This window comes from Nomascus leucogenys, chromosome X (genome assembly GCF_006542625.1).
Source record: "Nomascus leucogenys isolate Asia chromosome X, Asia_NLE_v1, whole genome shotgun sequence".
Lineage (NCBI taxonomy): Eukaryota > Metazoa > Chordata > Mammalia > Primates > Hylobatidae > Nomascus > Nomascus leucogenys.
This window is the reverse complement of record NC_044406.1, coordinates 14,609,481-14,636,473: the sequence shown is the minus strand read 5'-3', so window position 1 is coordinate 14,636,473 and position 26,993 is coordinate 14,609,481. Positions and strand designations below refer to the sequence as shown.

The following is a 26,993-nucleotide window of genomic DNA, read 5'->3' as shown; positions in this document are numbered from 1 at the left end:
CAGGGTAGTTCCTGTTTAGGAGCGATGGCTGGTCGGATTGGAGTAGATACCCGATCTAAACCAGTCAATGAACTGCCCGGCTAGCTACTAAAGAGTTTCTCTTTCTCTTAAGCTTTTAAACGGAAAAATAGAGAGAATATAGTTAGTCAGTAATAGATGCTGGAAATATAAGATTTTGATGTCAAGGAAAAGATCAGGGCAGCCATATTTAAACATGTAGAAGATGAATAAGCTGAGTAAATGGACTGAGAGAAAAAAAATGAAGCAGACATAAGAGGAGAAGCTGAGATAATGTGGCCCTAAGTCATACAGAGGGTATGGTTTCTGGCTTATGTACTAGTTTTGAATGTACAAGAGATGTCCTGTTATAATTTTACAATACTACCATCCCCTTTTTACTTGAGTTAGTTTGAGTGGCTTCTGTTCTTTGCCAACAAAAGAGCCTTATCTAAAACAATTAGATGTGATAACCCTTTAAAGTTATCACCAGATTTAGTTCCAAGATCATTTTGCATAGATCATTCCCCACTTGCTACCCTCTGAAAGAATGAGCTGTCCACTTTCCATTGTACTCAAGAGATAGTCTATGCCTCATTCCTAAATTTTCCATTACTTTCCTGTTTCCCTCCTTCTGTCATGCCCAATTCCAGATTCTTGATTCATTTAAATCCAATCCTTCCAAATTTCAGTCTAAGTATCATCTTGATGAAGCTTTTGCTGACCAATCTAGGCCTTAATAGTTCCCATTCTTTCTCCCAACCTGACTTTTATGACAAGATTATCAACTCCTCTCATTTTCTGCTTATTATGCACTATCTTGAATTGTTTGCTAGTTTTCTATGGGTATGTCTTTTCTTTCTTTTTTCATTTTTAAGTTTTGTAGGTACATGGTAGGTATATATATTTATGGGGTACATGAGATGTTTTGGTACGAGCATGCAATGCATCATAATCACATCATGTAGAATGGGGTATCCATCCCCTCAAGCATTTATTCTTAGTGTTAAAAGCAATCCAATTATACTCTTTATTTTAAAATGTACAATTAAGTTATTATTGACTATAGTCATCCTGTTGTGCTGACAAATAGTAGGTTTTATTCATTCTTTCTAATTAGTTTTTGTACCCATTAACCACCACTGCTTCCCCCCTATCCCACTATCCTTCTCAGCCTCTGGTAACCATCCTTCTATTCTCCATGTCCATGAATTCAATTGTTTTGATTTTTAAATCTCCCAAATAAGTGAGAGCATGCAATGTTTGTCTTTCTGTGTCTGACTTATTTCACTTAACATAATGATCTTCTGTTCCATCCATGTTGTTGCAAATGACAGGATCTCATTCTTTTTTAGGGCCGAATAGTACTCCACTGTGTATATGTACCACATTTTCTTTATCCAAACATCTGTTGATGGATGTTTAGTGTGCTTCCTAATCTTGGCTATTGTGAACAGTGCTGCAACAAACACGGGAGTGCAGATATCTCTTAGATATACTGATTTCCTTTCTTTTGGGTATATACCCAGCAGGATTGCTGGATCATATGTTAGCTCTATTTTTAGCTTTTTGAGGAACCTCCAAACTGTTCTTCATGGTGGTTATACTAATTTACATTCTATGGGTATGTCTTTTCTACCTGACTTTTTCTTAAGTTTCCCTGAGGTCAGAAGCTTACATCCTTTCCTCTTCTTTTTTTCCTGTCTCACTAAAAATGTTCCAGGTTCCTTGCTCTGCAAATCGCTTATTTCAAAGTAGGGACTCGGCAAATAATTGCTAATTAATTGATGATTAGTATGTGACTTGCCGATGTGTCTATTTCCAACTTCTCACAAATGAGAGAGAGAAGTTTCCTTTTTACACATTAAGTCAGTAAAAATCATTCTTCAATAGACTGACAAATTTGCTCCTCTGACAATATGGGGCTCAAACAATTGTTTCCCACTTCTGAAAACATCTGTGCTTCATTTTTCTTATGCAAACATTGGAAAGGTCACAAAACGTTCTCTGTGGCAAGATTAATTTGTCAAAGAGATTCTTGGCAAGTAGAAGTAGCTGGCTGCCACACTCCGGGTTGGAAACCTTTGCCCACAGAAAGGTATGTCTTTTATTCAAATATGGGCAGTTTGTTTATTTTTAAGGATCCAGCATTTCAGCCCTTATTTGTCCATAATTACCTACGGAAGTCTGTAGGAATTGTTGCACTACAATATTTTTAAAACTCCACTGCAATCCTAATGTATACTATGTGGAGAATACTGAGGTGAAGACGATAATTAAATGGACTAAATGGTCTCTAGGGTAACTGACACATTGCCTGCCTTAAAATTAGAATTCTACCTGATGAGATTTGACAAAACTATTAAATATCAGCTTTATTTTCTCCTGAGAATAGCACCGAGAATTTTTCTGAACAAGTAAGGCAATTATTAGCTGGCTTGTATGATGATTATAACCCAGAGCAATAGAATCTTATCTCTCTGAGCTATTACTCCACAAATGGAGAACCTACTGGTCTTTGGTGCCAATCCAACTGTTATCTTTAAGTATGTAACAGATTGCAGTTACGCTTTTCTGTTTTCTCCAGGATAAATATCTCCAATGCTCCTTTTCACCTCTTCTTAATATACTCTAGTTTCCTCTGGGCTCCAATGCAGACCTAGGATCAAGAGATGTAGTTCCTAATGGTGATTCTACCAACTAGTTGTATGGTCTTGGATGAATCGTGGACTCTGCACTTCAGTATTCTCATCCTTGAACAGGAGACAATTCTTTACTGACAAGGAGCTTGTGGGGATATGTTAACAAAATAGCTAGAAAGAACCCTCTTAGATATTAGGTATTACATTCCCCGTTACTTTAAGAACTGAGGTGCTACACTGAATGAACAAACAGAACTCACATCCCACTTAGCTATTCTACCCTCCAAAAGGGACTTGCAATTCTTAGCCTCAAGCTTTTGAGGAACCTCTAAAGAAAGGAGTAAGGAGTCTTTGTGGTAATTTCAAGTAATATTGACAACATCGATGAGGGAAGACTGGGGAGAAGTGGAATAAAGCCACATCCTGTTAGAGAAGCTAAGGAAGAGTCAAAAGGTATTCCTCCAATAGGAATGAACAAAGGAAGGAGAGCAGGGAGGTTCTAGAACTTTGGGTGGCTTGTTGCATTTGGGGAGTATTAATGTTTGGGAATCTTCAGGTTGTTTACTCCAGCAGTCCTCCATCTTTTGGCTCCTTTTCTTCATTGCTTTAATTTGTGCGTGAGCATCAACTTCTTGGAAAACCTCTATGATTCGGAGAGACTGCAGAAGCTAAGCTGGGGAAAAGAAATGTCTTGGGATTTGCTTTTGGCTCAACAGGGAGAGGTAAAGTGTTGGAGAGGGGGTGAAACTTTAGTTTTTCCCACCAGGATGGGTAAAAAAGAGCAGTAATATGGGGCAGGAGAGAATTTCTGTCCCTGCATGGAGGGAACAAAGCTTTCAGCTTTATAGCTCACAGGTCTGAGTCTCTGATCAACAGGGCATGGAGGAGTGAAGAGCTCCAGCAAAAGGGCAATTAAATAAATAATTCCCCAACTTCTCTGCTGTCAGACATGGGCAGGAATGCCTGAGGGACTAAAAGGAAAAGAGCAGACTCACTGGGGAAATAAGGGGATGGAAGGAGGGGAAGAGAAAAAAAAGGAACGAGAGAAAAAGGAAATTTAAAGATAGGAGAGAAGGAGGCAAGGGAGAGGAGGAGAGGAGACGAAAGGGGAGAAGACAGAAGAGATGGAGAAGAGAAGAAAGGAACAAAAGTTATATTCCATCTAGCAACACAAGTTGAGCCAGTTCCCTGCAGACACATTCATCTGGACCTTGTCAGTCTACTCGGATGCCCAAGAAGAAGCTGGAATAAGGGTGGTGGGAGGTTGGAGGGGGAGTGGGGGCACTTAGAGAAGTATACCAACCCCCATTCTTTAAAAATCCTTTAAGAACAGAGCTTTAACTAAGAAAGTAATAACAAATTGAACATACACCTACATTGTATGTATGTTAATGTATAAATTATATATATGTACTACTGTACTAATATATTAGGTACAATTTCATTCTATGTTACCAGGAATTATTGTTAATTTCATTCAATGTGATGGTGGCATTGGGTTGTGTGGAAGACTACCCTTGTTCTCAGGAAATATACACTGAAATACTTAGGGGTGAAAGGTGAGGATGTTTGCACCTTACTTTCCAAAGCTCAGCAAAACAAAACACAACAACATACACACAGAAAGAGAGAAAAAAAATCTAGGAAATGGTAATTGCTGAATGTGGGTGGGTATTATACAAGAGTTCATAAACAATTCAGGGAGAAAACATATGCTAAAATGTAGAATTTTTAAAAGATGAGCTAACAGTAAAATAAAATTTTAAAGACTACTTTAAATATTTTTTGTTAAATATTTTATCCTAGTTTATTGACAGTGAACCTTTTGCCATCAGAAAAGCTTATAACTATGATGTGAGCGAATGTGTCATATCTGATTAGAGCCTATACCAGGAATGAGAGAAGTGTCTTCTCTGTTATATTCATATTACTCTCTTGGGCTTGCAATTTTAATATCATCTACAATCTGTGGGGTTTTGTTTTGTTCTATTTTGTTTCAGCAGGAATATTTTTAAGCCACTTGCCCATTTGAGGAGGTTAGTTTAATTAAAACTAGATTATGCACAACACACATCACTCGGCAATGTCCTCCCTTAAGCTAAAAGTGCAAAGAAGAGTAAGGGTGTCCTATTTGAGCCTTCTAGATAGTGGGCCACTCACTCCTACTGCCTGAGCCACATGTGATAAGGAATCCTCTGATGTGGGTGAGCCTCAATTTGGATACTACATATTACTCATGTTTAATTCATCCTTGTATTAAAATAAAAATCAATATAAATAGAGGCTTTGGTACTTTCCTCCCTTACCTCTCAGATCAGGCCACACCTCTCCGGGAGCATGTGAAGTTCACTTTGGGGTTCATTGTCCCAGAAGACACTTTCCAGAAAATTTGGCTAAGGTTTCAAGGGTTGTCTTCACCCCCATATACACGCCTTGCAGTTCCCTATGGCCTGAGGCCTAGAGCAGTGTCTGGGCTCTTTAAAATATTCAGAGGCCTCAGGGCCAGCAGTGGTCATCTGAGTGAGACCTTGACCTTAGAGCCAAGGTGAAAAATGGCACCAGTGAAGGACTAGAAACCAGAGGCTGGAACAAGGCTAGAGAAAGAGCTACTGACATTGAGAAGGTACTGATCCTGGGATATGAGGGATGCAGAAGCTTAGGGACAAAATGGAAAGAGAGATGCAATTAGTTGTTGGACATCTTACGGCACCTTTCTCATAAGGAGTTGGGCAACTATTGACCCTTGGGCCAAAAATGAGTTTCAGTAGAATGATCCAATTTCAAAGCTCAGTGCTAATCCTGTAAGGGAGCCCATCAGAAAGGTATATGCAGGATGAAATATTACAGTTGCCAGTGGATATGTTTAAAATGACAAAGGAAAGTAGTAATCCATTTAATTTCAGTAGGTGTTCAAACATCCTGGCACACATTGTTCATTCCTCAAAAATGTTATGGAGGAAGAACATATATTTGTAACTTGTTAAAATTTTATGAGCCAAAATGTTTGAAAAACATTTCGAAATCCCATTTGCAAATTGTAGTTAGACACAGCCTGCAATTACTTTACTGCGTAGCAAAGAAGATACACAGAGAACGGGGAAAAAAAATCACAAAGACAAAGAAAAATCAACCGTGCTCTGGGTGGAAGGGATAATAGATTCAGGGTCATAAATTGCCTTTGTAAATTGTCATTCACCTCCAAACAGACCCCGAGGCAAGGATTTAGGTGCAAGTAATTTATTCGGAAGAAGATGCCAGGAAGCCTCTGCCAGGGAGGTAGAAAAAGCCAGTAAAGGGCACCACAGTGGGCAACTGGGGCACATTCTTGCTGGGAATCCCGAGAAACCACAGTTAACACTTTCCAGAACTGCCACCAAAGGATGAGGTGGTTGGGGTGTTTACCCACCAACTCTCATCTCTGGTTGAGAATTGTCTGTTGGTGGTAATTCTGGGGCACTTCAGCCTACCCCAAACCTTTCCTTGGCCAGAGATCACCCTTGGTCAGAGAAACACAGGAAGTCCAGCCCTCTAAGTGACCTCGGAGTTGTGCCAGGGGATATGGACACCACCACTATGTACATTTTTTCTCCTGATCCGGTCAGTTTATCAAACACATATATAGAAAATGAAATATTACAGATAATTTTCAGTTTTTAAATCTATTTCAAATCATTAAGGATAAAAATGGAATTTCTAAATTATCATAATAAAATGCATTATCATTTTTTTCCAAAATAAGAATCATTACAGCTCAAAAATACCATCATGGCATATGAGTCACTGTGTCTAATTATAAAAATTTAACAGCACTAGATTTAAATAAATGTTTGGGAAAGGTTTTATAAATGGTGAAATGGTGACCCAACTTTGTAGCTTACTGGGACCACTGGACCAGGAGGTTGATCCTGGCAGTGCTGGGGAGGCATCACCGTATGGTGCAGAGGTCCAAGAAGGGGAGAGAGGGACTGGGTGAAGACTGGGAACCCTGCACTCTAGTCCCACTCCTATGATTAACTATTTTTGTGAAAGCATGTTGTCTCCGTTTCTTTTTATTTTTTGTTATTTAACAAAAACTTATATAGTACTCACTGTGTGCCTAGCACAAAGTTCTCAACACTTTTCAAGAATTAGAGGAAGCTTTCCCTCTGCCCCTACATAACAATACTAGAAGACAGGTATTACTACTGTCATCTTTTTTTTAACACATGAAGAAACGAAGGCACTGAGAGGTTAAGTAACTTGTCCACGGTCATACAGCTAGCAAGTGGAAGAGCTGGGGTTTAAACAGAGACCATCTAGCGTCTGAGTCCATACCTTAAACTGCAAGATTTTGATGCCTCTATTTTCTTCATCTGTGAAACAGAATTAAAGATACCAACCTTACTTACTATGATGAGGATTTAAATGAGCTAAATTTTTCAAACATACTTTGAAAAACAGCATTATTTAAATCAGGGGTGCCCAATCTTTTAGCTTCCCTGGGTTACACTGGAAGAAGAATTGTCTTGGGCTACACATAAAATACACTAACTTATTAGCTATAAAGTTAAAAAGAAATCTCAGAAAAATCTCATGTTTTAAGAAAGTTTATGGATTTGTGTTGGGCCATATTCAAAGCCGTCCTGGGCCGCAGGTGGTCCGCAGGCTGCGGGTTGGAAAACTTTGATTTAAATAAAAGGTTATTATTGTATTTCCTGAACAGGAAAGACAGTCCACTAGAATGTCAACTGGTCAAGACTTCTCCGACAACCTCTTGGCTCCCTTATGAACATAAATAGCAGTCATGCTAATGGTGCACTCACTCTTTTGACTAGGAATTGTAACATGTCATAAAGAAGTCAACATATATTATTTAATTACATCATTACAAAAATTACAACAGTCCTATGATGTATTAAAAGTAGATTATCCTCTCCCCATTTTAAAGATCAGGAAACTGAAGCTTATAAAGTAATTTGTCACATAGCTGACAACTGGAAGAACCAGGGCTCAACCTCAGACATTTCTTCAAATTTAATGCTTTTGAATTTATCCCCACTATGAATAATAGTGATGTACTAAATGTGATCCCCCAAAATTAATAAATAAAACAAAAGAAAGCAAACAAAAGTAAATGACAAAGATAAGGGGACTTATTGCTTAATGGGCATAGAGCTTCACTTTGGGAAGATGAAGAAAGTTCTGGAGATGAATGACAGTGATAGTTGCACAGCACTGTGAATGTCCTTACTGCCACTGAACTATACACTTAAAAATGGTTAAAAGGGCAAATTTTGTTATGTATATTTTACCCCAATACAATTTTAAAAAGAAAAAAACAAAACAGCAAGAAAAGAAGAAAGGGAAGAAAGATGAAATAGTTTTTAAGCTTGTTATCATGCAACTTCAGGGGTATCGTAAGAACTAACTGAAATAGTCGCTTTGAGTCAGCGAAAGTATCAACAAGGAAGGTGGTTAAGGAGGCATTTAGCTATTTTGAAGGACGTTTTTCATTCAAAAAAGTTATCAAACTACAAACAGCTTATTGTAAAAACTTAGTAGAGAATTCTAAAAACAAAAATCATCTGTAGGTTTTGCATGTCATGTTTTGATATATTTCCTTCCAATTTTTCCTTTTGTCTTTTGTACAGAATTGAGAGCATACAATTCTGTATCTTTTCTTAATGATCTATAGCATAAACATCTCCCAGTTTCACACAAATGCCCAAGACCCTTCTAGCAAACAGGCAGTGCTCTGCCCATGCTTCTGGGCACCATGACTTTTCAAAGAGCCTTGGTGCTCGCTAGAGGGCAATGTCCCTGCTTTCACAGGTTCTTCCTACAATTAGCTTCAGTGCGACACATCATGCTAAAATGACACAAAGCACCCCCTACTTCCCAAAAAGTAATACCTCTAGCATATACAAATCCAAATCCAAAGCATACCTTAAGCAGCTACTTTTGCATGGTCCTGTACTAGGTACACAAGAGTTTAAACAAAGCATAAGCCCTGGACACTCAGTGACGTTTTGCTCATTCCATTTTGGAAATTAAGAAGGTTGATGTACCCTGAGTAACAGGAGTATCAGTTTCTTAAGAGTAAGGTCTAGGTCTTGTTCATTTTCTGCCTACTTTATGAAATAAATAAATGACTAAAACTAAAAACCTAGAACTATTCATCCAATTTGTCTGGCCTGTAATGTCTTCCTTTCAGATAAGGAAATGGGTTCAAGACGCTCAAGACAACCCATTCCTCCCCTGCCATGCTCCTAGTCACACACACTACTCTCAAGCCCTTTTACCCAAAATCACTCTGGATACCAGCTTATTAGCCTTTTCCCAAGAGATCTCCTAGAGCCAAAACACTTCCTATTTCTCTAATCATTTCAAGACTAGAAAAATCACTGGGGGTAACCAAAGAAGTGATTCTCCCAAACTCAATTCCTCTTTTTGACAATTTTCAGGCAACTTGCTCACATGAGCCTACAATGAAAAGACCTTAGAGAAAGCAGCACTTTGCATGATGGAGAAACATTAAAAGGAGGTGGTGAGAAGCATCTGTTTACACCTTTACTTCCCTAGTAAACAATTACCAGGCCCTGCCCTCATGTCCGCCACCCATGGAAATTGGAATCCAGCTAAACCTCCATTTAAAACCCTCTTGCTTGTTTCATTTAAACAACAGTTAGCATCACACAGGACCCAGGTCATGCTGGAAAGACACTTGGCTTAAAGACTTCAGCTTGATTCTCAATTTCACCGTTTGCTAATCGTGTGATGTAGAACCCTCATTTCACCATCTAAAAACAGGGATAATGATAAGGATTCCAAATGATCTAAAAAGTTAATGTTCATGATATGACAGTGCCTCAAAACCCTGAAGCATCACACAGATGTATGCCTCTTCTTTATAATATTCCTTAGGAAGTCTGTCCTGGCTAACTGGAAAGGGGTCGTGGATTCCCCTAGGTCCCACTCCATTCAAATAGGAAATTCTCACTGCTAAATAACCACCCCAGAAAGCATGCACACTCTGTATCAGGGACAGTAAACTAAGACCCACTGACCAAGTCTGGTCCACTGCCTGTTTTTATATGGCCCATGAGCTAAGAATGGTTTTTACATTTTAAATGGTTGAGAAAAAAATCAAAAGAACATTTTGAGATATAAAAATGTCATAAAATTTAAATTTCAAGGTACATAAATAATGCTTTATTGTATCATCACCATGTATATTTGTTTACACATTGTGGCAGATTCCACCCTACAAGGGTAGAATTGAGCAGTTGCAATAGAGACTGTATGGTCCACAAAGCCTAATATGCTGCAGAAAATGTTTGCCAAAAGTTTTACCGTTTCTGTTATTCTCTGCCTGTCCATACCAAAGCTGTTGGTTCCTTCTTTAAACAGAGGTAAGCTCATTTTCCATCTCACACAGCACCGTCTGTTAGACTTATTAATTTGTGATAATGAAGACAATAGGCCACTGACCCCTATCATTGGTCTTGCAGTACTAAGCACTCATTGCTCAGGATGCTTAGGCTAACAGCATATTTAAGTACTAATTTGGCATCTCAGGCTCTGCTTGCCACCATGGATATAATAGTTCCTGGCCATTGAGGGTTTAAAATCTAATTGGGGAAGCAAGATACGTCTAGGAAAAGCCCTTAATAAGCCGTATAAGAATACTGACATAGGCCTTTATGAAGAGCTCTTAGAATAGATGCTGCTAGGTCAGCATATAAAGTGCTGCTATCCTGGTACAGACAAATGAGTCGATGTCTAATCACAAATCTGTTTCATATGTAACTATGGAATATAAAACTTAGAGGTCATAGAAGAGGAGACTGAGACCAGAGACAGGCCCAGCGAGGTCCCACAGCCAGTTAGCTGAGAACCAAGACTAGACCTGGGTCTCTTGATCCCCAAGTCAGCAGAGATTTTTATGTTTACTTATAGCACTTTAGATGCTTGGGTCTTTTTAAAGCACAAGTAAAGAATACTTAAAACTAAATATTGACTGTACTTGTCTTCATCCCGCAGTACATGTATTCCTTAAATCATCATTTTAACCTTCAATTTCACTTCTGTTCACAATCTAGGAAAGAAACGATGCCAAATTCTGATTTTTCTGTTTTTCTATGATGTTTCCAATCATTTAAAGTGTAAAGGGAGAAGAAAAGATAATAATGAAATTCTTAGAAATCTGTTCTGATCACTATTTATTTAAAAAGAAATAAGCATTTCCCATATGTACTCATGGAGTAACTACTGTGATTTTGTTTTTTACATAATTTTCTATTTAAAGTATTTCTCATAACAGAGGCCTGTGGCTAGTATGAAACAGCCTGACTCAATTAAAAAATCACCACCACCAAACGGAAGAAAGAAACCTTGAAAAGCTTAAAGTTGATCTGTAGTTATTCTATTTATATGTAGACAGCATGAAGAAAGAAGTGAGTCACATACACACATTATTGTCACAGTAAATTCTCCTCACATTGGAAAATAAATTCTTTATGTGACACATTTTGCATTTTCCCCCTACTTCTTTCCCATGTAATCTTTAGCTATCACCACTGGCCAGCTGGCCTGAGTACAATACAAAAACACTATTAAAAAAGAGAAAGAAGACAAAGAAAGAAAGAAAAAGTAATAAAGATGTGAAGTTTAAAGAAATGTACCTTAGGAACATTCTGGCTCTTTCCTTCCCATGAAATTTTAGCTGTTATCAATCACTGAATAGCGAAATGTCATTTGTAGCTCCTGCTTACTGGGGCTAAAAGTCCTGGCTTAGTTTAAAGATCCCAGAGGCTTTGATGTACCTACATGCTTGGCAGTGTCCACTGCGGCAGGCATCAGTTGATATTCCTGACTTACTCACTTTGAGGTTAGCCAGAACTCACTTCTCTCACTCAAAATTGCTGAGATAATTTGAGGCTGTGAATGTTAATCCCACAGGCCTGAATAGGTAGCTCTGAATGCCTCTTTAAAGAAACTGGGATGTGTGTAGTTTTGAGGGCAGCAGATCAGATCTTTAAGGGAGGTAGTTGTATAGGATGTACTCTTTTTGATAATGGCAAACTGGTTTGTTGCTGACCAACTCTCCTGGAAGGAAAAGTTTTAAAAATCTATTTGAAAACATCAGAGAAGTACCAAGGTAATAGGGATTTGAGAGTCCAAAATCCTGGAGAGAAATGATGTGCAAAAACGTGAAGTTGTTATTCAGCATCATTTCCCCCTTAAGGCATTAACCAAATGTCAAGCAGCAGCAGAGAAAGTGAGAGCTGAGCCGAGCTTCCAGGAGTTTTAGGATGAAGGGGGACAATAAGTAGAGTCCAGGGCCCACCAAGGAAAGAAGCCCAGGTTAACACCTCAGGCTTTTAGTTGAGAGGCCTGAAATGGTAAGCCTCAGTGACAGGGGAAAACTAGATTAAATAGACCAACTCCCACAAAAACCAAAGTCCACCCTCCAATCTGTTCAATCCCTGACTGCATCAGATGTAATGCCACTTCCTAATTACCTTCAAGAAGCAAAAGCTAATCTCTTCTGGAAGATAATACCATCTAGAGCCTCAAATTATCTGTCATTCTTTATACATAAATAGAAACAGATTTATAGAGGTTCTACATATTAGAGTTACCAGAAAGGTATCTTAAAATATATTCGGACTAATTTGAGAAATTAGACTACAAGATGGAACAAAATGAAAATTCTAGAATTGCAATTTATAATAACTGAAATGAAGAATTAAATGAAAGCTTCAGAAGCAGCCTAGACACAACTGAAGAAAGGATTAGAGAACTGAAAATGGCCAGACTGAAGTACAGTGAGAAAAAAAAGATGGCAAATACAAAAAAGAGAGTAGGAAATTTATGGGACATGACAAAATGGTGAAATGAAATTGTGCTTAAAATACTTCTCAGTAACAGAGGTCTGACTCTAGTATGAAATTGCCTGCCTTCGTAAAAGCAAAGATAATCAAAGGGGAAAACACTTTAAAAGCTTAAAGTTCACCTGTAGTTATTCTGTTTATGTGTAGCCAGGACAAAGAAGGAGAGGAAAGAGATAATGAGATAGAAGCAATAGTTGAAGTTGTAATGGTTGAGAATTTTCCAAAACTAACTAAAATCTTCAGGCCACGGATTTAAGAAATGCTATGAACTCCAAGTAGCAGAAATACAAAGGAAATCATGCCTAAGTGCATCATAGTAATACTGCTGAAAATCAGAAAGAAAGAGAAAAATCTTAAAATCAGTCCAAGAGAAAAAATCAATACTGTTAAAGGAGCAACAATAAAACTGACATCTGACTGTCAGATACAGTAAGAGGACAATGAATGGCAACTTCAATGTGCTGAAAGATAAGAACTGCCAACCTAGAATTCTATGCCCACTGAAAATATCCTCCAAAAGTACATGAAACAAAGACACTTTCAGACAAACAAAGACTGAGAAAATGTGTACACTAAATGAAATACTGAAGGAAGATCTTTGGGGAGAAGTAAAGTGATCTCAGATGAAGCCACAAAGATGCAGGAAAGAATGGAGAACAACAGGAAAGGTAAATAAGCAGAATCTAAATCTAAAGGTAAATATGTGAGTATATATAAAGTATGTACAAACAATAAAAATAATGTAGGTTTTTAAATCTAGAGAGAATTAAACTATAGAATCACAATAACCAACAAAAAGGCAAGAGGGTATTTTAAATGAAGTTAAAAGTGTCCTATTATTTTTGCATTGTCCAGGAAGTAGGAAAGTTCCAATTTGTAGTAGATTCTAGTAAGTCAGGGATACATGTTGTTGTAAACTCTAGGGAAGCCCCTAAAAGAAATTAAGAAGAGTCTGTATAATTAACAAACTCAGAGACAGGGGAAATAGAATAATTAAAATATCTAATTTAAAAGAAAGCAAGAAGGGAAGGAAAAAATATTATGCAACAGGTGAGACCAATGGAAATCAAACAATAAGATGGTAGATTTAAATCCAAATATATGAGTAGAATTGAATTTATGAGTGTCTGTGTTTATAGGGCAGAAACATGTAGCCAAATTACAAATAGCGAATATATTTGTGTAAAGTCACAGATGTTGTGCAAACTCACAAAATACTGACATTGATGGAGATAGCACAAAACTCATAATGTGAAGATATCCATGATAAATAGGTTACTAGGAGTCATCAGTTGAATAAGTATTTAAGATTACTCAACGCAGAAGAAAACTTGAAATGCTTTGGGTTTTTACAGTCCAGATAAGAAAGAAACTTGATAATGGCTTTTCCAAGTTTGACGTTAATCCTAAACATATATATGACACTACCAATAATGAGATATGAAGCTGAAAGAAAGTTTTTCTAATCTCTCATTAATAAAAAGCCAATTTTAATCAACCATGCTAGAAGACTGACCTCCTCCTTCTATTTTCTCTATAGAAATGGATATTACCAAATAATGTCATTTTAAAGGGAGACAAATGAGGATGAAGCCAAAATATTTAAGAAAACAAGTATGACAGAGGTGTGTCAGACAGTTATTTAATAGATATTATATTCTTTTTCTGGATTTTATGATGTTGGTGAAATTTAGCAGCTTATTTAAATGTGATTTATTATGGTTTCTAAATCTAATGTGTGATTTCTAAAGGTTTTAAAATATCCACTTCTCTTCCTAATTTTGTAGTCATAATTTTATTTGGTTTTTCTTTAAAAATGCCCCCACCCCAAGAGTCCCCATAAAATCTGGATAAACTCTTGTCATCTAGGGTTGGAACCATTGTTCTCCTGCAGTCACTCTGTTAATCATGAAAAGTAATGAGCAACATGATTTACAGACCATAATCCAGTATTCTGGGTTTACCCAGTAAGACCTACTAGAATTCATTCATTCCTTTATTCCTCTCTTCATGCATCCATCCATTCATCAATTCAACAAATGTTTATCAAGCATCTACTACAGGTTAGGGACTGTTCTAGTGTCAGAGAATACACCAAAGAATGAGATGGCCTCCCACTTTTTTGGAGCTTATATTCTAGTGGTGGCAGACAGACAGTAAACAAACAAATGAACAAAATAATTTTCAAGAAAATAATACTGGATGATATTTACTCAAAAGAAATGAAGACATATATCCATACAAAAACTGTACAAGAATGTTTATGGCAGATTTATTCATAATCACCCAAACCAAAAACAACCCTAATGCTCATTAACTGGAGAATGGATAAACAAAATGTGGAATATCCATACAATGGAATCCTTCTCAGCAATAAAAAGGAATGGATTACTGATACGTGCAAAAAAGTGAGTTAAAAGAAGCCAGACTTAAAATAGCTACATACTATGTGATATCATTCACATGACATTCTGGAAATGATCAGTGGTTGCCAGGATCTGTAGGTGGAGGAAGGAGATAGATTACAAAGGGGCATGAGAGAATTGGGGGGTGACGAAAATGTCATCTATCTTGACTGTGCTGGTGGTGGTAGTGATGTGACTGTATGTTTGTCAAAATTCATACAAATGTAAAAAAATTTATTGTATATAAACTACGCCTCAGTAGACCTGAAAAAAAGCAATTGGATTATGGGGTAGTATTGGTTATTTCTTCAGATCGAATGGCCAAGGAAGACCTCCTACAGGAAATGATGTGTAATATGTGAAAGGAACTTCTTCAAAATCCCTTGTTCTGTTATTACTAGGAGATAAAAAGAAGAAATGGAGAATTTTTTTCTTTTATTCTGAAAAACATGTGTTTTAATTAAGAGAGAATTTATGCAAACCCCACACATAGGAGGACTTACAAGTTCAAAAATGTAAATTTAGCCTATTTTCAAAGGATGTTATTGACAGGCACAGTTCAAAAAACCTCAGCAGGAAGCCCTTTCAGGCTATACTCTATGTTTCATGACCAAGCTTGTGCTTTCTTTTTTGCCTCTATGCATATTGTTGCCAGAAATTATACTTAATTAGTCACATAAAAGCCTAACACTTTAAAAGATAACATGTGAGAGACAAGGTCAAAGTTCTTTGCTGCCCTTCTCCTCTCCCGATCCACTTGAAAGAGCCTTGCTGGGAAACCTCACTTCAACAGCACCTGCCCTCTCATCACTCCCAGAGGCTGCTGGCAGCTGTGGTAGTTCCATTGCCATGGAGAGACATGAGTTGAGTTTCCTTCCAGAGAGGGGCAGCACGTGTTTCAGAAAAATCAAACTATACAGAAGTTATGAACTGGCAGCTTATGTAAACTGGTTCCAACAGAGGGACTTTCTTGTAAAGCATTTCTAGAAAAAGAAATGATATTATGTAAGTCTTCTCTTGTGAGAAAGGGGCCAATCTCCTTGCAATCAATGAAGCTGGGCCTCTAGAATGGTAGAGGAGCCTTTGGAATTACTGGGGTGACCCCATTAGAAGGGGATTTCCTTCAGAAGGGTAGGTTTTGGCATCAGTAGCTCCCACTGTCCAGAAAAGGGAAATGGAATCAGACTCTGTGTTTGATGGTTTCTGAAGAAAAGTTTCCAGTTCCCCTGAAGGAATTAAGACTTGTTATGAGGATGAAAGGGTTCTTTCTAATCTGAGTCCATTCTGAATTTGTTGTGACAAAGCAAAATGCCATCACCTCTTTTGGTCTCTGTGTCAACCAAGGGTGTGAACTTCAAGATGACTTTTACTTCTAGCTGCTGGACTTTATCCTTTTGTCGCTGCTCAAACATCAACCAAGGTGTAGTTATTGTACTCTTACTGAATGCAGAGTGGGCCTGGCTACTGTAGAAGACACAGAACTCTACGAACCACCCCATATGATTAAGGAAGTATAAAACACATCTCTAACAAAGACCTAGTAGTACAGGATAGATTTGGCATTTAATGAACAATACAGGCAGAAACATCTTAGGAAGGGAAAAAAAGTCAATGAAAGCAAAAGATCAGGGAATGCTTCATAGAAAAGAAAGGACTTGAACTATCCCTTGAAGGATTGATAGGATTTGGGTAGATGGAAAGAATAGGGCCCAGCCATCAGAGAAGGGGAAATGAAGTTCGAGAGGGGAGAATCTGGTGGCACATGTGGGAGGCAGTGAGAGGAGTTTGGCTGGAGCAGTGTTTGTTCTGGCAAGTCTTGGGACAGGAGGATATAAAAGAGAGACTGGCAGCTGGAAGAGGACCTACAGGAAAGAATGGAAGGATCAGGCACAAGTTCACAGTGCAGACCTGGGAAGCTGACCCCTCACGTCTTTGGAAAGCCTCAAAACCTCATCAATGGGATGCCTAAATTCCCCAAGCCTGTGACTACAGATGATATGGGGCTGCTTCATTTCTTCCCTCTTCACTTGTGTGTGTCTTCCAACAGAAGGTATTTCACAGACAGAAAGAGCCTGTGCAGCTGGGAGGCATTTGATATTTGCCTATCTGAGGAATTCCTGATACCCTCTGTGAGAGAGAGGAGCAAATGTGTATCCTGGGGAAGAAATTTGGACCCCAAAGCATATAGCAAACTCTTTTCTAAACTGTCCAATAGAGCCCTCTGCAATGACTGAAATGTTCTGTGTCTCCACTCCCCAAAAGAGTAGCCACTAGCCACATGTGGCTACTGAGCACTTGATGTGTGGCTGGTGTGATGAGGAAATGAAATTTTCCATTTCATTTAAATTAAATGCAAATTTAAATAGCCACATGTGGTTAGTGGCTACCAAGTTAGACCATACAACTCTAGATGTCGGGAAAGCTACAAACCATGTCATCACATACATTCCTTGCAGAAAATTCAAAGAATCTGTACTTCAAGAAGTTTGCAGAAATATAACACCTTCCTGTTTCTTTCCACATTCCAAGTAACAAAGAAACTTATAACCAGTCTTTCCACAGAATCAAAGAAGAATCATGTTACAGTGGAACTGCCATATCCATCTGTCCTTAGAATCCATTCTGCCAGCCCCATTCTAGTAAAAATAACATTGAATAATAGCACTGAAGCAGGCTTAATATAACTTGGGCATTATATATGTTGTCAACATTAAATTCAGCTTTAAACCTTACACTTACTGGAAAAGAAAACACAAACCACTCTCACCCTTTTTCTGTTGAGGGTCCAATTCAGGTCTCAAATTTCATTTACATAATAATGAGGCACCTAGCACAAAGGTGGACATCTAATAGGAAGGACTAGTATGTAAAAAATATCTCCATCTATCCAACCATTCATCCATCTATCCACCCATCTGTCCACTCATACATGTAACCCACCCAACCAGCCAGCCAGCCATCTGTCCATCCATCCACCCATCTATTTATCCCCTGAATCTATTTACTGACTCACAAAAAAATAGTTTTTCTTTCATCTACCCAGATAATGAGAGCTTAATAGAGATGAACAGGTGACTATGTGATACATTATTGTTGTTATTATTATTATTATTTTGAGATGGAGTCTTGCTCTGTCATTCAGGCTGGAGTGCAGTGGCACGACGTCAGCTCACTGCAACCTCTGCCTCCTGGGTTCAAGCGATTCTCCTGCCTCAGCCTCCCAAGTGACTGGGATTACAGGCTCCTGCCACCACACCCGGCTAATTTTTGAATTTTTAGTAGAGACGGGGTTTCACCATGTTGTCCAGGCTGGTCTCGAACTCCTGACCTCAAGTGATCCATCCACCTTGGCCACCCAAAGTGCTGAGATCACAGGCGCGAGCCACTGCGCCCGGCCAATACATTATTTTTAAGAGTATGCTTTCGGATTAATCCTCAAAATAGAATGAAGAATAAGAATGAGGAAAATTGTATGCATTAACTAAACATAATTTTAATAAGTCAATATTTATTGATCACCCATTTGGCACAAGAAAACTTGAGGGGCACTATGGAAGATTTAAGAATATATTAAAAATCTCTGCCTTCAACATTCTTAATAATCTACCTAAAAAATGTAAAGCAATGGATATACGAGAGGCTAAAATAAACAGACAAACAAGACACTTCAAAACAGCAATATAAAATGTGTCACAAGATAATTCATGTCTCAGATAATAAGTCTGATATTTCAAGAGGGTCAGGAAATTTGAGCTAGAATGGCTCAACTTAGGGCTTTAAGGAGGAGATTTGAATCAGATTCTGAATGATAGATAAGAAGATAGAAAAAACAATCGCAAGATTTTAGAACTTGAAGGGACCATAGAAATTGCCTAGCTCAACTCCATCATTTTATAGATGATTAAACTAAGGTCAGAGAGTTAAGTGACTTAGTCCCACTTTCTCATATGGGTAGTAATGGCAGGAAAATGTCTAAAATGCAGGTTTGTTGATACTCATTCCAAGCCCAAATGCCACATGGGATGAGGAATACAGTCTGTATTTAGGAAAGGAGAAAGCATTCTGGAGAGTGGGTGGGACACAGCACAAGCCAGGAACACATCAGTGCAACCACTGTGTATGAGGATATCAGTGTGTGTGTAAGGACAGAAAGCATGGGAGGAGAGGGAGGATGGGGATCAATACTGAAGGTGCTTGAATGCAAACCTACAACTGCTCAGCTGTGCAAATCCCCAGAATTCTGGCTTCTGGGACTGCCTTGAAGTCTCCCTTTTACCTGGTGATGCCAGTATAAACTTTTCTAGAAACTTGATATTCTTTTCATACTGACAAAGACTCGAATTCACCCGGTGAAGGGAGGGAACTGCAGAACGGAAGCTGGAATGAGGACTGGCAACGCTGGGCAATGTACAGGGGGCAGGGATGGATGGTTATCACTATGTGCCCCACTCATGCCTCAGAACCCTGAATTCAGTAGATTTAGGACAGGGCCTAGGAATCTGTATGTTTTTAAAGCTCCCCTGTGATTCTGGTGATCATCTGGTTTGGAAGGTCTTCTGGTTCATTCACTTTTTCACCAATCTACCTAATACAGACTACCACCTTGAAAACTGACAATATTTAGTAAATATAGACCCCTATAACCCAGCAATTTCACACACAGACATATATCCAAGAGAAAGAAACACTTATGTTCCCCCAAAGACATGAATAAGAATGTCCAGAGCAGGTGCAGGTTATCATCATCCCCAAACTAAAAACAACCCAGTGTCCATCGGTATTAGAACGAATAAATAAACCAAAGTGTATTCATACAATGGAACACCACACACAATTAAGAAAAACAAACCGCACTGTTACACGTATTACTATGGGTGAATATCACAGAGATAATGATAAGCATAAGAAGATAGATACAAAGGAGTACTTGCTATATGATTCCATTTATATGAGATTAAAGAACTGGCAAAAATAACCTATGGTGACTGGAATCAGAATAGTGATTGCCTCTGTATGGGGGTATTAACTAAGAAAGGGCATAAGAGAAACTCTGGGGGATGCTGGAACTGTTCTATATCTCCATCTGGTTATGCAGTTCTATAGACATATGTAAAAATATATTGAGCTGTTACTTGTTCAGTTTACTGTGTATATGGATTACATCTTGTTGACAAGAAAAAATAATATAGAATATATATTCACCCTGCCAACCTCATGAGATATAAGATAGAAGAATCCCATTGCTTTCAAAATTGAGATGAATAGAAAAAAAGTACAGTCTTACTCATTTAGCTCAATACCTATTCTTTCTATTGGAATTGGTTAGATGCACTACCTGTGATTCAGGTGATCCATCAGCTTTTTAAAGACTTAGCAAAACACAAAAAGTTAGCTATATGGGAGCTTCTAGTAATTTCTGAACTTGGCAAGGACAGGCAATAACTATAAACTTACTGGGAACACATTGGAGCTGCGAAGGAGTGCAACCTGGCTTTTGAAAGAGCTTTCCCTTTCTGCTGATGGTGAACTTGGTCTGCTTTGAAACTCCAGAGAAGAGCTCCCTGCAGCTGCATCTTCACAGTCCATGCCCTCACTTTCCTTTCTGTTTTTCTCCCCAAGAAGAGAGTAAACACCATCTGTACCACTGCACTCCCCAGCCCGGAAACCAAAATCTCTCCTTCCTTCCCATTAAGAAAATTACCCTCATCCTGAAGAGCCCTCGGCCATTGGTAACAAGCCACAGCCCTTCTGCCAGCTCCAGAGTTTGCCAGCTCTGAATCAATACATGAAACTGTCTGTGGTCATTGGTATCTGTGGGCAGATGTGCAGGGTAGGATGTGCGAGCCGAAGGGGAATGGAGGGAATGGAGAAACTCTGTCCAGTCGGTACAATGTGCAAACCTTACTTCTGTGCTATTACTTTTCAGACTTTGAAAATGTCGTGTGCTGGGCAGTGTGCTTCAGGTAGCTAAGCATAAACACATGTCTATAAATACTGATAACACTATCTTTATTTGTCCATTACTCAACAAAGCCAGATCACCTGAGGACTGTTTGTTCCTCTACAGAATGAGAATCCGGCACCACATGTATTAAAATGTGGGATATTTTCTTCAGAGGATAAACTTTCAAGAGCAGCGTCTATGTCTTTTCCAGAACACTCTCAAATCCTTCTGTATCTTTAACACATAACATACAGTTGATTATAAGCGAAAAATTTATAGTCTCAGGTTCATTGCAGCAGTTTTTCTGGGTTTGACCATATGGTCTATGCTGTGTCTGAAAGTCTATTCATTACTATGTCCAATTTCCGGAACACAGAAGTGCATAAAGTATGTTCAGTAATTTATGTGAACAACCTGCAGCTATTTCTTGACTTGTTAATTCAGGTAAGTGTTTCTTACATGCTAGACACTTGATAAATGTTCAAAGAATGAATATAAAGTTTTAAGACTGAATAAACTCAAACTTTTATGCAATGTGCTCACACAAGAAATGCAGTTTGCAAATACGTATATTTCCCAGAATAAAAAACTATAGTGAACTCCCTCTTCCACCCCACAATAAGCCCCAAAAACATGGTATATGAAGTATTGTCAATAAAGATATTAAAATTAGAAATCAACCTTGAATGGAGCTTTCTCCAGAAAATTTTTAAAACTCAAATAATGCTTGATTTCATTTAAGAGAGACTTAGAAAAACCGGCATACAATTGTTCTATCACAGAGAGCCAAATACAAAATCAGCTGTGAGAAAAGTTAAACTGTCTGAGGAAAATGAATTTCAGAGAAATGAGGCTTACGGTTATTTCTGAAAGAACGTTTTGAAGAAATCCAGTGGAACTTTCCTGTTCTCTGAGGGGTTTGAATTGCTTCTAAAAAACATTTGCCTGAGGTTTAAACTCTATTGGGTGTGATTGTCTTTCTCACTGGTCAATTAATTTTGCAAGGAGGGAGAAGTTAGGAAAAGGCAACGCTAAATAGATATGTCTCCAGAAAAAGGCACCTCAGTTTTCTGCTTAGAGATTTTTTTTTCTCATCTGTCTCCTTCCGTCCCCATCATTCACTTTTCTTTCTTAAACCAATATGTTACACTCAAGAAGTCGTACCCAGAATAAAAATCTGCCTGGAAGGGAATCCGTGTTTGAGTAAAACTTCCCTTGTGCAATCAGCTCCCTGTCCCGACATGGTAGTTCATTTACCCAGGCATCTATCACCCTTGGAGAGCATGTAACTTTCAGCCGGTACTTACCTGTCTGCCGAGAGCGCCGTGAGTGTGAAGACAGACACCCCAACAGAGGTAAGCTGTATAAAGGGGATCAGTTTGCAGCCAATCCTGCCAAATAGCCATCTGTCAGCCAGGTACCTGCTGGCATCCACTGGAGCACACGTTATTAGGAGGAGCAGGTCTCCCAAAGCCAGGCTGGAAATGAACAGGTTTGGAACGTTTCGCATGGACTTGACTGTACAGAAGATCTTGATCAAAGTGATGTTGCCAATGAGGCCTATCAGAATGATAAGCCCATAAACTGCAGGGATGACATAGAGGATCCCCGGGTGGGACCAGTCATCGTTCACGGGGAGATCCGCACTGTGATTGGAGATATTGCAGTGCATGAAATGGTCCACTTCCAAGTTCAGAAGGAAACAGTCATTTAGAGCCATCTCTAGATTTTTTTCTCCACCTAAAAGTTCCCTTAGATGCTATTTCTTAACTATTGATTTTGCAACCGAGTGAAGATGAAGATGAGATCTATGCCGGGCTCTTTGTCTTCTTTAATAAAAATACTGAGTACATATATACTAACTATGGTATTCAAAACTCTCTGTCACTATTTTGACACTGGTGCTTCTCTGGCTTTCACATGACCAGTGCAATACAACTCTAAATTCAATAAGTTAACAACAACAAAAACTTAGCCACAGAAAGGCTTAGAATTAAACCCAGCCTGTATCGGTTCTTTCTACCTCCATTCTAGTCTGAGTCTGCCTGGCTGCAGTTTACTAAGAACTTTTGGCCTGCTATTTTCCCACAGCGTCTTTCCTGATATTTAGAATCTGGAGGTTTAAAGTGGGTAGAAAAAAACTGCACTGAGAAATCCTCAAATCCTATAGGCAGGATGCTTTGCACGTCACTGGCTTCACCAGCAAACGGCAGCTCCGCTGAGCTGAGGCTCTGAAGAGGAACCAGTGTTACTCATAGACAGAGAATGCCAGCCCCCTGCTGGACACTTCAATCACTGCCCAGTTGCCTGCTTTCTCCAGATGAGAAGCAACAAGCCGACTGCAGTTCCCACCTAGCTTAACAGATACCTTTGGCTTCTCATGTAAGCACGTAGCACCTAGGGTAGGTATTTAATAAATGTTGCTAGCATTCTGCAAAGGCACTGGAAATCTTTCTGATACTATCCCCATGAATCCAGATGGGGATTTACATCCCATTTTCTCATTTTTTCTAATTCATTAGAATGGCATGTCAATATTGCTATCAAATGAGGTCTGTCTTTGAATTAAATGCACACTGATGCACAGGGTGTCCATGTGTGAGTTACCCACTCAGTCTTCCCACTGCCTCTTTGAACCGGGACTGCCCCTCAGAAACACATGCACAGACTCACACCTTAAACCTTCAGCAACTGACATCTGGAAAAGCCAGAAGCACAATGCACACATGCTCTTTCCTGTAGATTTGCCAAGCCATTCCCATTCTGTTTACCAGGGAGAAATTAAATTGGGAACCAGCTGTATTCTTAACTCTCAATGATCAATAGTCTTTTCCAGAAAAATGGGTCTTTTCTCATCTGATCTAAAAATTTTATGAATCGGCATTTTGATGCAGCTATTTGCATTTTTTAATTGAATGTTTGCCATGTTTTATAGCAAATATCCTCTTTATAGCCCTGTGTGGAAAATAAAGAACTACAAAAGAGTGATACAATACTGAGGAATTGAGTGGGTGGTAAAAGAAGTAAGTTATCATTGAAGGAGTGCTAGAAAAAGCTTAATTGAGGAAGTGCTATTAGAATCAGGCTTAGATCTTTAGCCAACAACTTCTAAATACATTATTAGAGTGCATCTTTATGACTTACATGAAGCCAGCTCTTCCAGGTACATGACGTGAAGCCAGTCACTAACAGGTAAAGTCTCATTTTTCAGAACCCATAAGGAATAACAAAACTTGCACTTACCATGCCAGGGCCCACAAAGAAAGCCCCCCAGCCGTGTTGTTATGGACATTTCCAGTGGCACGTTCCAACACTGAGGCTGCTGCCATGCTTTCTATGTAAATATGAAAGGCTCAGGGCCCCTCTCTGCCAGCAGGAGGGAGACTGACGCTGCATGGCTAGAGGTGGAAGAGCTTCTCGGCAGAGATCAGTATCACCAGTAACGAGCCAATAGCCATGAGCCCAGTGGTGTTGATTAGTTGCTAGCAATATAGCTTAATGATACAGTACACAGGCTCTGCTCCAATCCTGGCTCTCTCATTTATAATCATGGCAAGTTACTTAGTGTCTTAAGCTTCAGGTTCCTCATCTGCAGAGTGAGGAGAACTTGTGAAGTTAGACGAAATGATTCATGTTAAGATTGCATAATATTTGGCACATAGTAAGTGCTCAATTAATATTAGCACTTATTATTATCATTATTAGATGGAGGGGGAAAGGCTTACTTTGGAAAAGCCCAATGAGTTCAGAAGAGTGAGTGACCTCAGATCAATAGGCAAGCACTCATATGAGTGAATTAGCAGCTCCTTTATTTACTTGAAAAAAATTTATCAAACATCTACCAGTTGCCAGGCACTGAGCAAGAGGCTGAGAAAAATAGCATGAAGATGTGTACTCTCACAGCTCTTTAGACCCCAACCCCTCTCTGGAGTGAAGCGACTACCTTTTCTCCAGAAAAGATGATATCTTTAAAGGTTAAGTGTTGACAGGGTCTTTTGAATGAAGAAAATCACATGTGCCTAGGATCAAAGCATAAAGGAAAGAGCATGACATTGAGCAGAGGGACATCTATAAATCCAGAGGGTCACCCAGATTGGAAGACAGGAGTGGAAAAAGAACAGTGTGAAATGCAGCTAGAAGCAGGTTTGGGTGAGATTGTGATGGATCTTGTATTCTTGCTAAGAAGTTTGGTCTAAAGGGCATATTTTTGGTTCACAAAGAGAACTTCTGGATGTTGTTTCCCTTTATTTCTTTAGACACCCCTGTGTGCTGAGTCAGCCTCACTACTTAAATCTAATTGGATGGTTAGTGTTTCTTCCAATGTAAGTTAAAGGGATGCTGATAGATATTGATTTCTCATAGCTGGTGTTAGCATTATGTGTTCCACAGCACTATAGATTCTTCTAATGGTATTTTAGGAGTAAAGGTGCATTGAGGTTTGACATCTAATATTTTCTGGGATCAAGGATGCTTTAAAAAGCTAATTTGGGCCAGGTGCAGTGGCTCACGCATGTAATCCCAGCACTTTGGGAGGCCCAGACGGGCGGATTACGAGGTCAGGAGATCGAGACCATCCTGGCTAACACAGTGAAACCCCGTCTGTACTAAAAATACAAAAAATTAACCAAGCGTGGTGGCGGGCACCTGTAGTCCCAGCTACTTGGGAAGCTGAGGCAGGAGAATGGCGTGAACCTGGGAGGCAGAGCTTGCAGTGAGCCGAGATCGTGCCACTGCTCTCCAGCCTGTGCGACAGAGCGAGACTCTGTCTCCAAAAAAAAAGCTAATTCCATAATTTCTATGTCATTTCAACTAATTAACTATAATGACTCTTTCCATCCCTACCATTATGGGTCACCTTCTGGCAGAGCACCAAATGTATTCAGACATTTGCTTAGCTTTTTATTTACTGGTGAACATGAGATGCCTTTGACATGTGAACATGACATGGAACAAATGTAATATAAAATCTCTGTCCTCAGGGAGTCCAGTTTCTGAATAGAATTGGAGTATGACTCAGCATCTTTTCTTATGTGTTGGGGCAGGGTTGTCACTTCTGTTTCTATTTCAGTCAATAGAGTCACCTTTTTCATCCTTCCAAAAGACTGGATTTTCTGTGGGGCTTTAATACGAGGTGGGCAACAGTGACTTGATTCAATTTAGGAGAACAGGTATATTCAATGGGACCACAGAGTGTGGAGACAAAGCCTCTTCCCACTGGCTACGAGCAAGGTCAAAAGGGAAGCCTCTGGAGGGAAAGGCTGAATTTGGCTTCAGGCATACTGAGTTTGCTAGATGAACAAGGGAATGTAAGAAAGCCGATGCAAAATGAGAGGTGAAGTCTGAAAGCATAGAAGTAAATAATTAAGAGGACTGGTTGAGAACTAGAACCCTGAATGCCAAGTAGTTTAAATGTACAGTAAAAGAATCACAGAGAATCAAGTAAAGTTAGGCTTTGAGAAGATTATGTGGTAAAAGTCAGTGAAGACTAAGCGTGATTTCAGTATTAGATTTGTGACAGCACCACGGAGAAGCTGCTCAAAAGATTGCAGCAACTCTTGCTTGAGAAGAATCAGAGATGTCAAATTTTAGTACTGCAGCAGGAACAAAAAAGGCAGATGACTCTATCCAGATCCTGTAATGCTGGGATCATTTCAAGTTCCCTTTTCTTTTCTCAACATTCTGTGACTTTTTATGGGACTTAAAAACTTAGAAGAAAGATGAGGGGAGTCTTCTGGAAGGAAAAAAAGAACTGGGTTTCATTTTGAGTCACATGAAACTGCAGAAGTAAATGTAGATGCCAAGAGAAAGCCTAAAGAGGAAGACAAAATTCTCAGACACATCTGAGGCTAGGAGAACACCTGGTGTGGTGGTTAAAATATATTCGCCAGTTCTCAGTACTGTTTGCTTCAAGAGATGTAGATTAATTTAACCCCCACCTCCACCCCTTAAGTGTGAGCTTTACTTAGTGACTTGCTTCTAACAAATAGAATGACACAGCAGGAATAGTGTGTAACTTCCAAGACTAGATGATAAGGGACATTGCAGCTTCCTCTTTGCACTCTCTCCTTGGATGACTTGCTCTGAAGGAAATCAGCAGCCATGTCATGAGGATACTCAAGTGACCCTATGG

At 39.0% G+C, this 26,993-nt stretch overlaps 1 protein-coding gene across 1 annotated transcript in view; it reads right to left on the bottom strand.

The window, feature by feature from the left end:
• GRPR (gastrin releasing peptide receptor) overlaps positions 1-22,980 on the bottom strand; it is a 29,757-nt gene extending 6,777 nt beyond the window's left edge. The window contains exon 1 of the mRNA XM_003261088.4: positions 22,171-22,980. Coding sequence (XP_003261136.1) covers positions 22,171-22,583 — 413 coding nt within the window. The 5' untranslated portion in view covers positions 22,584-22,980. The remainder of the gene's footprint in view (positions 1-22,170) is intronic.
• Positions 22,981-26,993: the final 4,013 nt, after the last annotated feature.